The sequence below is a fragment of the Micropterus salmoides genome, unplaced genomic scaffold (genome assembly GCF_014851395.1).
Source record: "Micropterus salmoides isolate LMB-PRFRI ecotype aquatic unplaced genomic scaffold, ASM1485139v1 Ms_hic_scaffold_20, whole genome shotgun sequence".
NCBI classification, from domain to species: domain Eukaryota; kingdom Metazoa; phylum Chordata; class Actinopteri; order Centrarchiformes; family Centrarchidae; genus Micropterus; species Micropterus salmoides.
The window spans coordinates 14,548,355-14,564,305 of NW_024041151.1; the positions used below are offsets into that span (position 1 = coordinate 14,548,355).

Below are 15,951 nucleotides of genomic sequence, written 5' to 3' on the forward strand. Positions count from 1 at the left end.
AGGTTACAGCTCTGTCCTGTACACATACTGTACATCTTGATAGTTAAATTAAATCAGGGGTTTATAAAGTGTGAGGCAGGTCTCCATAGGGGGGCTCTAAACAGTTTCAGGGGAGGCTCAGTGAATGGAAGTGAAACAATATTACTTTACTTATTGCATTAGTTATTAAAAGGAGATCACATAGATTAGCCTACATGCGTGAGAGTTCAGAGATACAGTAGTTTTGGGGAAATCTGTTCCCCCCATCATAGTCAGAAACTAATAAATGCCTAAGGACAGACCTTTTTTAAAAACTATTTGGTGTAGTCAGAAGCAGTTACAAAGTAAGGCGTTACTGTAATCAGAATACTTTTGTCTGTAACGCAGTAATGCAACGCATTACTGTTGATAACTTAAGTAATCACATTACAGTTACTAATAACAAAATCGAAGGTTTCGATATGGTAACCCTAGTTCTATAAGCACAGGTGGAGCCCTCTACTGGACTCTATGGGTACTACCTCCTCCAATCACACGCACGCATTTGCCCACTGAAATTTTATCGTGCACGTAGCCGACCAATAGGACGTCGCTACTTATACATACGTGACGTATAAATAGCAGTGTCCCTACTGCCTCAGCATCCGACCGCCTCTTCAGCAGACACTGTCAGAGCGGCAGGGCTCATCGGTAGAGGGCTCCGCCTGTGTTATAGAACTAGTGTTACCATATCGTAACCTTTGTTCTATCTCACACAGACTCCACCCTCTACTGGACTCTATGGGTACAGTGGGTGGAGCCCGTGTCCGCCCTAGCCGCGAAAAGCCAAAGTCCACCACACCAACCCGGTCGGCTACAGGCCGGCCAAAGCCCCGACCACCACTTCACCTAGTGACAGAATGGTGGGACACCCCTGAGAAGGTCGCTGGACCGATAGGGGCTTGGCCTGACCATTAACACCTGCACTGCCCTGACTTCTCACTAGAACGTCAGGCACTGCCAGTGTATGTTCCCCCTCTACACCCTGTAGTCACCAGATCCTCACTTTTCAGATCCTAGGTCACACTTGCGAGCTGGATCCCGAGAAGGAGCCCGCATAAATGGGCACAGTAAGGGCCAAGATGCCATTGTGCAGATCTCTTCGACACACACCCCGCTGAAAAAGGGTCGTGGACACTTCCACACTTCCGAATGGAATGTACACAAATCGCTAAGGGTGGGTCTCTCGCTCTCCTGGTGGCATCCGTCTCACTTGGATGCCACCAGGAGAGCGACGTGGGACATGGGCTTCTGTCCCAGTGGTTTGAATAGCGCAGCAAAGGCCCGGGCCCTCCCACTGTCTCTCTCGAGCTTAGCAAGGGGAGCAGTGTGGGCTGTAGGTCGGATCATTAGCTTAGAGTCGGTGAACATGCAGTTTTGTGGAGACTGAAGCACGTTATGCACCGAGCCAAAGATGGAGGGGGTTCGGTGGGAAGAAGGAGAATGCTCTTTAGGAATGTACTATATTTAATCAGTTGAACATTCACAGCATTTTCATTGTGTACACAAGCAACACATGAAACACAAATAAATGCGTGCTTGACACATAACGGAGGGAGGAGGTCTGGTGGTGTGCATCAGCCTCTGTCCCTCTGTCACCCTTCTTTTTTTTTTTTTATATAAATAATAAGGCTTAGACTTTTTCCAAGGGCTGCAATCGAAAAGGCCGACCGGGCCTTTAACGCACCACAGTCTGTGTGACTGTGGATGACATGTCCCCCGGTGTTGATGTCAGCCTCAAGCTCACAGCTTCCATGTGAAGCAGCGGCAGGGTAGACAGCCTCGCCTGCTGCAACAGGCGCTACAAGTGATCTCTTTCGTCCCACTATAACGAGAGAGACCTGACTTTGGCTCTCTCTCTCCGGCTATAGCGGACTTGCCTAGCTGCGCTGTGACTGCTCGGGGAAAGAGATGTCGGCAGGGCAGCGTGTCTGTTTATGTAACACGCTTTCACCGCCGGTGAGCTAGCAACGTGCCCGTGCGAGTCCTCGTGGGCGCCATGGGAATGCAGAGTTAAGGCTAATTTATACTTCTGCGTCAAATCGACGGCGTAGCCTCTGCGTAGCCCCGTAGCCTACGCCGTCGCCTGACGTGCACCTCCTCTAAAATGTAACTACATGTCAAGTCGACGCGGACCGTAAGCTCTGTGATTGGACGGCTGGGTAGCCTCGCAATGCCTCCGAGTGGACCGGAAGTATCTCGTGCTTTGAAGTAACTTTTAGTAGCGGCCAAAACTGCGGCTGTAACACAGTGAATCAATATATTTGACCATCGCAACCCGAGCGAAATGATTCGTTTCGCTATCAGAATGTGATTCATTCGGTCGGTAACATTTGAAAAGGCTACACCAGCCGCACGTATACAATTTCACCCCCATTTACGTTAGTGGAGCGCTAAACCGGAAGTTAGCCTGCTCGGCCGGCAAAAGTCAACACAATGGACGTTGTAGTGCTACTGCCATCTAGCGTTTGGGGGTGTAATTGCAGAATGACGGACACACCTACAAGTACGCACAAGTATAAAATGCATGGCTATGTGCGTAGCCTACGGCGTAAGTACGCACGTAGACCCTACACAGGAGTATAAATCAGCCTTTACAGTGCACTGCTGCATTGCCCAGTTTCCACGGTAAGAACAGCTCGTTTCTCGGCTATCATGTCGTAGAAGCGGACCATTATGGCCGCGCGGACTCGGCGGTCACGCTACTCGGTTCTGACGGCTGCGGGGCAAACCACTAGCTTAGCGTCAGTGAGCGCAGCGGCGCGTTCAACACGGCTAGTTCAATGGGATGGGGTTGGTGGTGGGGAATTAGCACTTGAATGTAATGAGTTTCTCACAAACAGTTTAACATTCACAGGCATCGCCACAGTGTACACACAAGCAGCACATGTTAGAACAGTGGCTTCATGAACACAAGGCCGCAGGGCGAACCCTTAGCCTCACCCCAAGAGTTAACGTTAGCTCTTTGAGGAGAGAAGTTAGCTTAGCAATTTGAGGAATGTAATTAACATGTTTTATTCAAAAAACGGTTTCCACATTCTCAAAAGCCTTACCATAGTTTTACACAAGCAGCACATGTAAAACAATGACATCTTGAACACCAGACGGGGGATTGTGGCAGCGTCAGCAAGCCTCTCTCCCTCCATAATGCTCCCTTCCCCAGCCGCAGGTTGGCTGACGGGGGGGCCTGGACTCGTCCGGGCAGGACATGGGTCACCTTGCCCGGGTGCAAAGATAATTTTCTAGAAGTGGCGACTCCATCCGTGGAGGTGGTGAATTCAGTGAGCAGTTAGCCGTTTGCTGAAGAAAAAGGATGCTGAGGCAGTAGGGACACTGCTATTTATACATCACGCACATATCAGTAGCGACGTCCTATTGGTCAGCTACGTGCATGATAAAATTTCAGTGGGCAAGTGCTGACTTGTGATTGGAGGAGGTAGTACCCATAGAGTCCAGTAGAGGGCAGAGCCTGTGTGAGATAGAACATCACGTTACTTGCGTACTGGTTCTTGAACTATCCACATAACGGGAGAAAAAAAATAAATCAAACGTCCCTTTTCATGAGTGTTCATGAGGACGCAGAAATTGCAGAGCTGCCAAAGAAGTCTTTCAAGGAGTGGAGGTATTACTTACACATTTTTTCGCGAAAGGACAGCGATACCCTCTAGTGCGCCTGTGGCGAGGCTCTTTAGCCTTTGTGATATTTTGGGTTGACAGCATGCTTTATTGACAATCTCTGTATTTCTCTATCATCATGGATCATGCGGAGCGTCAGACTTCATCCAGCCAGAGGGAACGATGACCGACCGTCCACTGCGGGCCGGTCGCTCCACGATCTCCTAGCCCTGTACGCTCCACCGCCCCTCTCCCTGTCCGGTGCGGGTTGTGTCACTAAGCGCTATGAACGGTTTGTGATCATTCCCTCTGGCCTCCCGTACCTCGAGTCTGAAGTCACTGTGTGTGCGACTTAAGTCGGACTCGACTCCGAGTCTCACACTCGAGTCCCCATCTCTGACACACACACACACACACACACACACACACACAAACGTACTATACTGTATACAGATCAATTGCTCTCTAAACAGACTTAATCCTAATCTCAACTGAATTTTGGTCTAGAATGAAATATCTGTCCTCTCTGTCCTCTCAAAAACTAGTGCCATGATGGATTGCCATGAAACTTTGGACAGATATTCGTGATCCCCAGAGGACAAAGCCTAATCACTTTGGTAATCCCCTGACTTCCCCTATAGCACTACCACAAGGTTGACATGTGTGGTTTTGAGTGAAATGTTTTAACAATTATTGGATGGATAGCCATGAAATTTGGTACAGACATTCATGTCCCTCCCAGGATGAGTTGCAATAACTTTGGCGATCATGGTGGTGGTGATCTGGCTGGATTTTAGCATACTAACATGCTGATCTAAGACACACAATAAACATTGCCTGCAAAACATTGGCATTTTAATTAATTCAATTCAAATAGCAAATAGCTCGAAGCCTTGCTGTACCTAAGTGTACAGCCTCAAAGAGCTGCTATCATGGCTGTAGACTTTTTGTTGTTATAAATCTATTGCTAATTTCTGTGTAAATAAACAATAAACTTGAATAAAGTTTTATTATTATTATGCAGAGCTAATAAAATACAGGCACATCTAGGCATCTAGCCCTCTATGGAGTTCTACAATAAAATTAAATGCATAAATAAAATATTTTGTGTTAAATTTTAAGTAAAGAAAGGAGAAATATATTTATTTTATGCTTCTGTTTACCTCTGATTGCCTCTGTTTATCTCTCTGTGTGTATGCATACATTTGTCTGTGCTTTTCCTTTTTTGTTCTTCTGCTGCCTCCATCAACATTGCCAGGGCAGGCTTGAATGATTTGGCCTTGGAATAGTCCTGAGAGTTTATGGATGGAGAATGCCAATTCCCTAGGCTCTTCATCAACACGCTGTGACAAACACGTCCAATTAATGCCAATGCACCGATTAGTCCCACACATTACCCACCATGAACCAGCATTGAACCCCTGCACGCATCACTCAAGTGAAACTTTTAAGACATCTGATTTTAAAAAGATGTTGCCCTAGGTTTCATCTATTTTAAACTACTATTTGCTTTTGCCAGTCACAAAATGAAACTACAGCTCACAGAGGAAACCTGTCATGTCAAAAATAAACCCAACTTTTCCTGTATACAATAACAGCTTTGTTATTGTTAGTATGCATTAAGCTGACTTTCATACCCTTTTACGAAAAAAAAAAAAAGACTTGCCAACAAGTAGTCATTAATTGCAGGTGGAAGGGTAAAAGCTACCAAAATGCTGCAATTTTCCTACATTATGTGCAAGCATGAATAGCTTCTTAATTGCACTAGAAACAGCGAGGTTATGAGAGACTGCTTTCAAAGCAGGGAAGGATTATGTTCAGCTGTTGAAGCATTATTTTTCACTGGTGTGCCCTTATTTATACTATGAAAACATGTGCAATTGCATATTGTCTTGTTTTACCATTTTTTCTTCCATTCCAGGGAAGAGGCCATGATGTCCACTTACTTTGAAACAGTAGAAGACCTATTGGCATCTTTCGGGCCTGTCCGTGACTGCTCCAAAGACAATGGTGGCTGCAAGAAGAACTTCAAATGTGTGTCTGACAGGCAGCTGGACTCATCCGGCTGCATGGTAAGTGTAAGCCATGTGCTGGTTTTGTTTCTAGATGACACGCTGACATGAACACGTACATGTGGTAAATTTTACAGTATTTTTTATGGTTTCAACCATGGTTGATCTGAGAATAATTAAATACACCTGTGTTAATAAAAGCCCAGTGTTTATACATTCTTTATTTACCATTTAATTGTTTAGTTTAGAATTAGAAAATATATAGTAAACAAATGTACAGTAAATTGCTGTTGGGTTTGTGCGCGTGTGTGCATGTGTGACAAGTGTGCTTGCAGGTGATAGACCTACTGATAAAAAGCCTTGTAGTTACAGTTACCATTCAGGTCTGCTCCCTGCTGAACTGGTGCTGAGCTGTAGCTAACTAGCTATCATAGCTCAGAGGGTGTTGACAACTGATCACAGTGGGGCAACAGACCAGATCCACACTAGTAATGCTGGATTTAAGCCTTTAGTCTGGTTAGACAGACAGGAGCTACAGATGCATGCTGTCAGGGCCTGCTAGCATTCAAGCTCGGGTACACTGGAAAACTCAGGAAAAAGTGACAAACAATAGCCAATTTCCTCAAAACAATAAACGTAAAATAACTCTGCCAACATATTAATTAAGTTTAAAATAATGACCAGTGCTTGTGCTGCTTAGTAGTCATTGCAGGATTTTGCAGATTAAAGACTGATTAAGCATTGAAGTGATACATGGTATACATTAAAAAAAATCTTCATTTACATAATCACCTCTTTTTAATGTTTCTTTCCCAAGATAACACCACTCATTAAATGTGCCTGCCATCTGCTCTGGTGCACGCATTACTTTGTGATATTTCCAAGCAATCTATAATATTTTGTGCTGTTTACAGCCATAATTAGTGTGCTTTGGTGTTACTGTATGCCCTTTAGTGTATGTATGGACACTATGGGACCTGCGGTTAGAAGCATTTATGATTCACTGTTGTAGTGTGTGCCCTAGTGTCATTGTACATAGACTTAAGCTTTGACAGCATGATACTGCTGTAGTCTGTTTAAGGTATATGTGCCACTCTGTGAACCCACTGTAACTTACACCATTTGAAATTTAGGGAATACACGAGAAAGATTAACAATTTGAGGTGTATCATTTCACTGTAATGACTATGATGGGGCTCACAAAATAACTAGACTATATAAATATATAACTGGTCCAGTGACAAAAACAGTAATGCTACTAATAAACCTTAGTTTAATTTTAGATGTAACATTGTAAACAGCACAGCAAAAGAGGTTTTCTCCTGGCATATTTACAAGCACAGGGTGACTGGAAACTTCAAATGCCAGGCTTTTGACAGCATGGGGCGGGCATGGGTTGTAAAGTAATTAAATTGATGAGCCATCTGAATTGCTGGAGGATGGTTTGGTGTGTCATTAAGAGCTTGGACGGGGCTATAAATCGACAGCTCTTTTCGTTGTTTGTGTTGACCAAAGACAAACACTGATACTGCAATTTTCTTCGGGTTTTTTGTCTTCTGTGTCTTTTAACTTAAAATAAGACAGGATTGCTACTACTCTACTTGGCATTTCTGACAACATGTCAAGCAATAATGTACACCAAGCACTGATAGACTTTGTATAATAAACTTAACACCGGCATAGTGCTTGTAACATTTTCAGCAAGCAACTTTTTAATCATTCTTTTTGCCATACAAATCAACTTATAATTTCCATGCCCTCTGCAAGCCATCCCCCCACGATTTACCTCCCACTGTGTTACCATGACAACTACCTCATATTAATAAACCTGAGTCATATTCCCCATCATTCATCAAAACCAAGACGATTTCCACGCTTGACATATTTAGTAGCTTGTGGCTGTTTTTTATGTCTAAGATATGTTTTTTTGTCTACATTTAGTGGTAATTGCCTTTTACCCCAAACTTGCTGACAGTATAATGTTCATCATTTTGTTCCTGGTAATATGATATAATAACCCTAGGTCTCTGCATTTGTTTGGTGTTCTTCTGCTGTGCCACCCGAGTGCCCACAATATGGATAATTTATTAAAAATATGCATGAACAGCAATGGTGCACTGTGTCACTCTTCCCTGCATAGCACATTTAAATGTGGCTTGTAGCAAATTAAAGTATTTCATGCATCTCATGCCTTGTTCTGTCTGTTTTGTGACATTTTAAAGGCTGCAAAGCTTAAGTTTATTCTCCCAATAAAGAATGACATATATAATTGGCATTATTTATTTTTCTCACCAATTTAGCGAATGCAACAAATGTAGCAAATGTATAAATATTTGAATTAATGATATTCATTAAGTGCAACTACATACTTTTTGTGCTGTGATATAAAATAGTTTTTCCTAATTTAACCAGTTTGCATTTATTAAACTAAAAAGCCTGTATTACTGTAAATACAAATTCTGTCATGTTAGCTTATATAGATGCTTTGCATAGTGTAAAATAGCTGATATTTGTAAAATAATTTACAGTGACATCCATAACAGTGGTCCCAACCACGTTTTATGCATTTTCACAGTGGTAGTAGCATTTGCATCCTATTCAGGGCTGCAGACTAAAATTGAACAGACAGTTTCTCATACTAAACCTATGCTGTTAAGATGAACCCTGATTAGACCCAGAGGTGGAAAGAACATTGTAGACAGTGTGTATAGAATATGAATATGAGTATGTGCTAATAAGCATTTGGATTGTCTGTCAAACTTTATCCCACATCAAGCCCCTGAACATATTGAGGTGTATTTTATTTACAGTTTTTGCACACATGGATAAGCGATCACACAAGGACACCACACAAATTTTTTCTCCTTCCCACAACAGACCACTAACGCAGGCAGAACAAAATTAAATAACTACCAGGATTTACCACTTTAAATAAAGAAAGGAAAAAGGAAAAAGAAGTAGAGAGAACACATACATACATGTCTTCTGTCTCATACAAGTTTCTTTTTCCTCTGGACCTCACCTAAGGGTATTGTCATCTTGAAAAGATGTAACTTTGTTATAAATGGTGTCTGAAATATTACTCTTAAAATGATTCAGAAAAGTCTCACGTCTCTGTGTGCGGCTGATTAATACGCAGACAAAGAGACTGACAAAGCCTTCTAGTCTTCAAAGATTAACTCTGAGGATCACAGACACAGTGGTATTATACTCTTTTCTGACTTTTTTGGGTTGGGTTATTTTAACCACCCTTGTCAGAGTGGGTGCTAACACAGAGCAGCAACATGCCACACGGAGGAATTAAAATCCATTATCAGAGTCAGTCCCTCAAGGCTGTCTGCTACTCTTAAGACAGTTGAAATGCATTTGCAATGAATTAGGTTCTAGTCAGAGTCAGTGCAGAAGTTTTGGAGACATTGCTTATTCTAGTTTTTGCCTGTGTTCCCTTTCCGCTGCTGCTGAGGCGAAGAGGATGACAGGTGGTTTATTCTTGTGCTTCCTAACCTCAGCTTATTACAACAGCTGTTGTAAATGCAGATTAGCGATTTTAGACAGGTAGTGTTTTCGTGTCATCCCTTACTTCATCAAAAACCAGTTGGTCATGTTATACATTACAGTAGCACTACACTCTAAAAAAATATGTTAACGTTTTCCACTAGAATTTTTAAGTTGAGACTGTTGGCAGAATTACATTTATTCAAAGCAATGTTTTGAGTATGGTGAATTACCTTTTAGGCCACAATAAAACGCATTTCTAAGTAACAATTGTCAACATGAATTCAAGTATTTAAGTTGATCCAACATAATGTTTTAAGTTAGGTGAAGAATCTTTTTGGCCACAATAAAACACATTTCTAAGTAACATGAACTTAATAATTAAGTTGATCTCTGCAAGAGTTAAGTTGTGTGTTAGCGAGTTATCTTTAGTATTTCTTCTCATCTGAATCATAGTCTAATCATGTTTAGCTAACATTAGCCAGCTAGCTGGTAGTACTTGTAGTTTATAAATGTAGCCAGCCTACATGCTAACCGGAGCAGTGGCTAATGGGTAATCCCATATTAAGTTAGCTTGCCAAGATCTTTTCCCTGGCTAACTGCCCACCTATTACTCCCGCATTTAAGCTTACTCAATCAGTGACAGGCTACAGCTACTAGCTAACTTTACCTCGGCACACAGACTGTACTATCAACGCCACTCAAATTTCAGAGTAAGGACTTCCAGATTCCGGTATTCAGTTACAGTAGGCTATCACCAACAGAATCCTAAGCGTATGCAAATATGTGTAATTAAGCATAAAATTACTTACCATTCACCATGTTACACTTTAATGAGTTTCAGCTGTGGCCCTGTAGTCCCTCGTCTGGCCTTGAACATGCCCGCACATGCAAGAGAGGGAAACTGTTGGCCGTTTAAACGTCAACAAATTGTATTTTACGTTAACATAACTTAAAATTAAATTATTTTTTGATTAACTGAAAATGTTAAACTCATGATAAGTCATGATAGTATATTGAATCAATAGACATAATCCAAGCTCAATAAAATAACAAAAAACAAGGAAAAAGTCTAACAGTATCTCAGAACTTGATTTTTTATTTTACAACAATATATATATATATTTAAGTAATGACTAAAGGTCCCCTGAATTAGTTTTTAGAGTGTGTGCTGGGTAAAAAAATATATTGTTTTGCTGTTTACATTACAGCCTGGACTGCTGTTTACATGATCACACATACTTTTTTCAACTGTGTGAAACTGTTAGTTGTTACTGGAAAGGTTTCAGTGCTAATGGTTGTGTGTGCTATGTGTTTGAATTACACTTTGGCCTTTGAGGGGAGTGGTAATGTACTGTACAGGTACACGTGCATTCATGAATGCACCCAACTACGTGTAAAACTGTACTATCAGTACATTTCAATTCATACAGATAATATTTATCCTGGGACAACAAAGAAGCAAAAAATGATTCACCTTTGCAATATTTTTTCAAATTGCTCTCTGCAGAGAAACAATAAAAATGCCAACGCCCTGTGGACAGGCAATGGCAGGTTGCATGTTATGAACATGTGCCCCCACACAGTGATGACTACAGCAGCAATAGACAACATTGTGTTTATTAGAATATTGACTAGAAATTCGTATGAGTGAATAAACAAGCATGTTGAGTGCTTTACTGTTGTTGTGTACCAACAGTGTGGATTTGTGCATTTTATACCAAATAAATTTGGACTACTCCAAATTTTCTCTCTCTCTCTGGGAGAAAGAAAAGGAGGGGGTGAAACTCAACAGACGGCTGAAGGGACTCCAAAGGAAAAGGTGAAAGGTCGCTTTCTCTAAGTGCTGTTTCTGGGAAGTTGATCGTAAAACTTGCCACCTCTGATACCGCAGCCAGATAACGGCGGTGCTTGACTGTTAGACTGACAAAGGAAAACTGGCCAGCGATTGGCGTTTTCCTGAACAGCCTATCAAAACTCTTCTTAAGAGAGGGCAGGAAACCCTAAACTGCCCCCCACACACGTAACCACGGCATCTGACCTTCCTCTTTGTTTAATTACCTCACATCAAAGGTTATTCTCCTTTCACGCCCAGGTGTGAGAAACTCCAGGACACCAGTGACAGCCCTGAACTTCTTTGTGTAAACAAAGACTGCTGTCTCCTCAAGACTCAAAGCATTACCTTGTTTAATTAAATCTTTAAAGTTACTTGACTAGGTCTCTCCACTACATTTGAGTAGTTATGTTACCATGTTGTTGTTGTTGTTGTTAATTGTTGTTGAAAAGAATCTAAACAAGTTAATTTTGCAGTGTTTAATTTTCAGCAAGGTCACCTGACTTTATTCAGTTTTTGTAACCAATGCTTTGTTCACAATACTTGCTGACACCTCCTTTAGAAATGATGATAAGAAATGTCATCCTATACTCGATTAATATTCCAGCTTGAATTTAAGGTTAAAAATGTCTATATTCCCCAGCTCCTGAGAAGATTGTTTTAGGATCAATCAGAGCTATCTTCATGTAACCCGAGCTCCCCCAAGTGGACAAAATAAGTATTGCATGCCATCATCTGAAATACCTGTCACTCGGTATTTATCATGTCCAATAATCTGACAATTGTTTCCCTTTTTATCGAGTGCTTAAAACTAAGAACGGTACAACCATTTGACAATCGAGGTTTGATTGTGGGAAGATATTTGATTACAATAGCGCAAATAGATTTTCTTTTTTTTATAGACATATTAAAAGTTAAGAAGACAGTCTTCTCAGCCGGAAACAAGCCCTCAGGGAAACAAAGGACTGCCTTCTGGGATCCACGCCCCGACCAACAAAAACGCGACACACGCTGTCGTTCGCTCTCTTCTCTCTTGTCCTCGGCTTGTTCCTGACTCTCCAACTGCGCTTCGGCACGTGCCCGGCATGCCCCCTCTCCCGGCAACGCCCTAAGAGTTCGGCCCGGCGCAACAAAAGCCTTTGCTCGTTTCAAGCTACACACACAAAGTGCCACGACCTCAGCTACTGTGCGTTTTATTTTCTTTGGTTTTGTTTTGTTAAAAGTTTAAGCAGTCCTAACTGAGAATGCACGGATCTCAGCCAGTGTGAGGCCGTTGACCAAAACCCGGCTGGGAGAAGCGACACGCAGTAAGACCAAAACCCTGCATTCTGTGATCAGTGATGTCCAATAGCTGTTAATCCATTATCTTTAGTCCTTAAACTCCTAGACAAATTTAATCGAGTTAGTATCATCTAATTGCGTTCATTAGCTGCTGTATGAGTCAAATGCTCCCCACAATAACCCCTTCTCATTGTTTAGCCATTGTTTATTTATTTGATGTATTTAACTGCATTTTTATATCACCTTAGTTAGTTAATAAATTCACTGTAATCAAGGAATTGTGTGTGTATTGCCTGTCTCCAAGTCCCTGCCAAGAGAATTTACCCCTTCGATATGAGATTGACTGACTGATTTAAGATAATTGAGCGATTGTTAACTAACTGATCACTAGTGAATAATTACTCAGGGAGTCCCAAGACCCTGGGCGAACAGAATATCGGGTGGTGCCCCTCGAGAGATTTATGAATTAATGTTTTCTGAATATTAAAATTCATAACTTGGTATTAATTCTCATAAATGTATTAAAACAATGTAGTCATGCTATACTATTAGCCAATATTTATTTCAGGAACCTAAATATACAAGAAAATATACATTTATACAGGAAAAAAAAAACCAATGGCACCAAAAACTACGATATTTTAGAGCTCCCCCTAATTTTCTCCATTGAGGTTTTCTGGGGAGCTCATGTCTCTTTCACCAAAATTTCAAACCCTGGTTGTGACTAAATAACTTAATGAAGGAACAGAGAAAGGAATAGTATATATTGTTAGATAGTTAATCCTTTAGTTAAACATGAAGTAGTTGTGTAGTTAGTAGTGGTAGTTATATTTTTGAAATCTCTATTTTGTAAGAAAATTATTTAAAAACATTTGTTACTAAATCCATTTGTAATGCTGCATTTAAAACAAAAAAGTTATTTGACCTGAAATTGTAATTTTGTGCTTTGACATGATCAGACAGGTAGAGGTAATGAGGCAGTTTTTCAAGTAGAGCCTTACTTTAGCCTAGATACATGTAGATAATGCACAATTCCCTTCTTGCAGAAGAATATACTAGAAAACTCTGTGGATAGATTCAAATGCCAGACCTTATGGGAACACGGATGTGTAACTCAATTAACCCAACAGAAATCTCATCTTTCCTTCTTTGTAAATTTACCTCATGTTGCTCAATCAGACACAAACTCATACTTACACAATTACTTCCCATAAGTATTATGTTACCTACTTACTTACTTATTTTCTTCTATGAATCTCTTTTGAAAAAAAAAGATGTTATAAACTGGAGTTTAAGTTGTATCAACTTTTTATATGGTGGAATAAAGACAGGAAATTAATCTGCACTGTCTGCCATGTTGAATGGGCATTGTGAAAACTGAAATTCAGAGGCCTCTTTTAATTATGTTGCAACACAATTGCAGGAATTTCACTGGGCAGATGCGAGTTGTGCAAACAGCAAAAATCGAGCATTTACTCAGTGGTGTGGAATGAATGGTCAAATTCTCACTGAACCTGTGGTCAATGTGCTGTGTCATTCTCTGTGTTTGTATGAGAAAGGGGTATTACTGATGCTCTCTGTGAACTCTCCCGGGGCCGCTTGGTGAAGTTCAAAACACTGTAAACGTGGATTTTCCTGGTAGCTTGCCATTTTTAAAGTTTAAGTTTGACGACTGCAACAAACTGTGCTTTCTGTGCTTTTAGGAAATGGTGGAATGTTTTTCTTTATGGCACATTGTTGTATCCAGCTACAGTATCTGTCTTCCTAATGGAAGTACTCAGAGGCTGAGCAGATGGTAGGATATTAGTAGCATATCCTTCATCAGTTGATGTCCCTTTAGGGACATCTCTGGTACAGTTGTTTGGATGCTGGCAAAGATGTATTTTTTAACTTTAACCACCCTCCCAAAAGTTTAATTTTGGCCTGTCAAACTCCAGTAGTTTATGAGTTTAGAGATTAGACAGAGACTGTTATCTCCAATCTCATTTTAAGGTGCTTGTGTACTGTCCCAGTATGCAAGAGTTTATTAAAATGTGTGGCACACTCCAGAAGTCAGGAATTACATGATGAGTTGTCAGCGTGGAGCCAGATTTCCGCTTGGTTGCCTCTGGTTTGCATAAAGAGTCAGCAGGGAGGAAAAATGGCAACTCCACCCAAACAAAAGTTTTGTGCAAACCCACATCCCCTAATCCTTCTAAACCACCCCACCCCCGTATGTCCCCACAGTCCCGTGTTCCTGACAAGTGAGCATCATGACTCCCTTTGCTCTACTGCACAGATAGCTCAGTTTACCCCATTACCATAGCATTTCAATGTTTTATGGATTAAAGCAAACTGTAATAATTCCTTATACTGTGTCGCTGATGGTTAAATGCTGGATCAAGTGTGTCATATTGTGTGCCACAGAGATCCGCATAACACTGCTGCAGCTAAGGGTGGGACTTGAGATCTGTGTGCAACAAATACACTTCAGTAAGGCCTTGAGATAGACATATTAGCTTAACAGTATTTGCAGCGTAACAGTAAAAAGTAAAACTAACACATGCTATTTTATATATTCATTTTATTAATATTACCTAATCTAATGTGCACAGTCACTGATTATGGATGGAAACAGAATGGGTGGAAAGAATGAGCAACATCAGTGAAGAACTGAAGCAGTGCTTTAGTTTAATTTTAGAAACTACATGTTTAACAGCACATTGTCACTCATGGGTGGGTGCAGTATATAGTATTTTATATATTACTTGAGAAATGAAGTTTTTGAATTGGAATCAGTTTCAGTCAATTCAACCTGGCTCAGTTCCAAACCTAGCAAACATTAAATGGATGAAAAAAAGAGTATTAAATCACACAGGCTTTATTCCCAACTAACAGGTTAGATACCCAGAGAAAGATTAGTATTTCAATTTCCTCTCCCTTCTAGTAATTTAATAAATGTAGGTTGAGTAGGTTTTGACATGAAATACAGATGGTATCTGTTATTCTTCGTGGCAAGGTTGAGATACGAAGGGGGGCAGAAAATATTTATTGCTCACCTGTTGCAGCAAATTGTTGTGTATTGTGGCTATTTTTGTAATAACCTCAAGTGAAATCTGAAAGTGGGTGCATTTCTACATCTGTCTCTTTAAATGTTTTCTGAGAACGTAATCTCAGAAAATACACAGAATGAATACATATTATGAATTAAAATAATACAATAAAAAACAACAACTTTCAATCAATAAGTTAACTTTGACAATACTGCATAAACTACATGTATGTCCAGTAACAGTGTTTATATTTTCTTTATTTGCTTTTCTGACATAAATAAACATAACTCATCAGTAACATTTTGAAAAAAAGTCTCTATGGTCGTCATCATCAAAGAAAGTAAATAACAACAGCTTTTAAATGCTTTTGGCGATCAAGCTGAGCTGAGAGCAGCAGAGTCTGGTGGAGTCACAGAAAAAGGTATCCTTCACTCTCAGTCATCTGTTGTATTTTCACCACTAAAGTAAGGTGGAGGAGAAAGAGCGTGGCCTTTAAATACTGCCGGTCTTCATATTGTAGAAAGGACTCAATCTGATTAGCTGAGCACATAAATGTACCTTTTCACTGTGCAGAGGTGTGAAGCTGAAGCTCAAGATGAAATCATTCTTTTAATGTATATTCATCCATATATACTGTATGTTATGCACAAACAGCTGGGTTGAG

At 40.6% G+C, this 15,951-nt stretch overlaps 1 protein-coding gene across 1 annotated transcript in view; it reads left to right on the plus strand.

The window, feature by feature from the left end:
• The window catches only part of LOC119914337 (astrotactin-2-like), a 280,669-nt gene that overhangs the window by 173,738 nt on the left and 90,980 nt on the right, over nucleotides 1-15,951 (plus strand). The window contains exon 11 of the mRNA XM_038733584.1: nucleotides 5,555-5,705. Coding sequence (XP_038589512.1) covers nucleotides 5,555-5,705 — 151 coding nt within the window. The remainder of the gene's footprint in view (nucleotides 1-5,554; nucleotides 5,706-15,951) is intronic.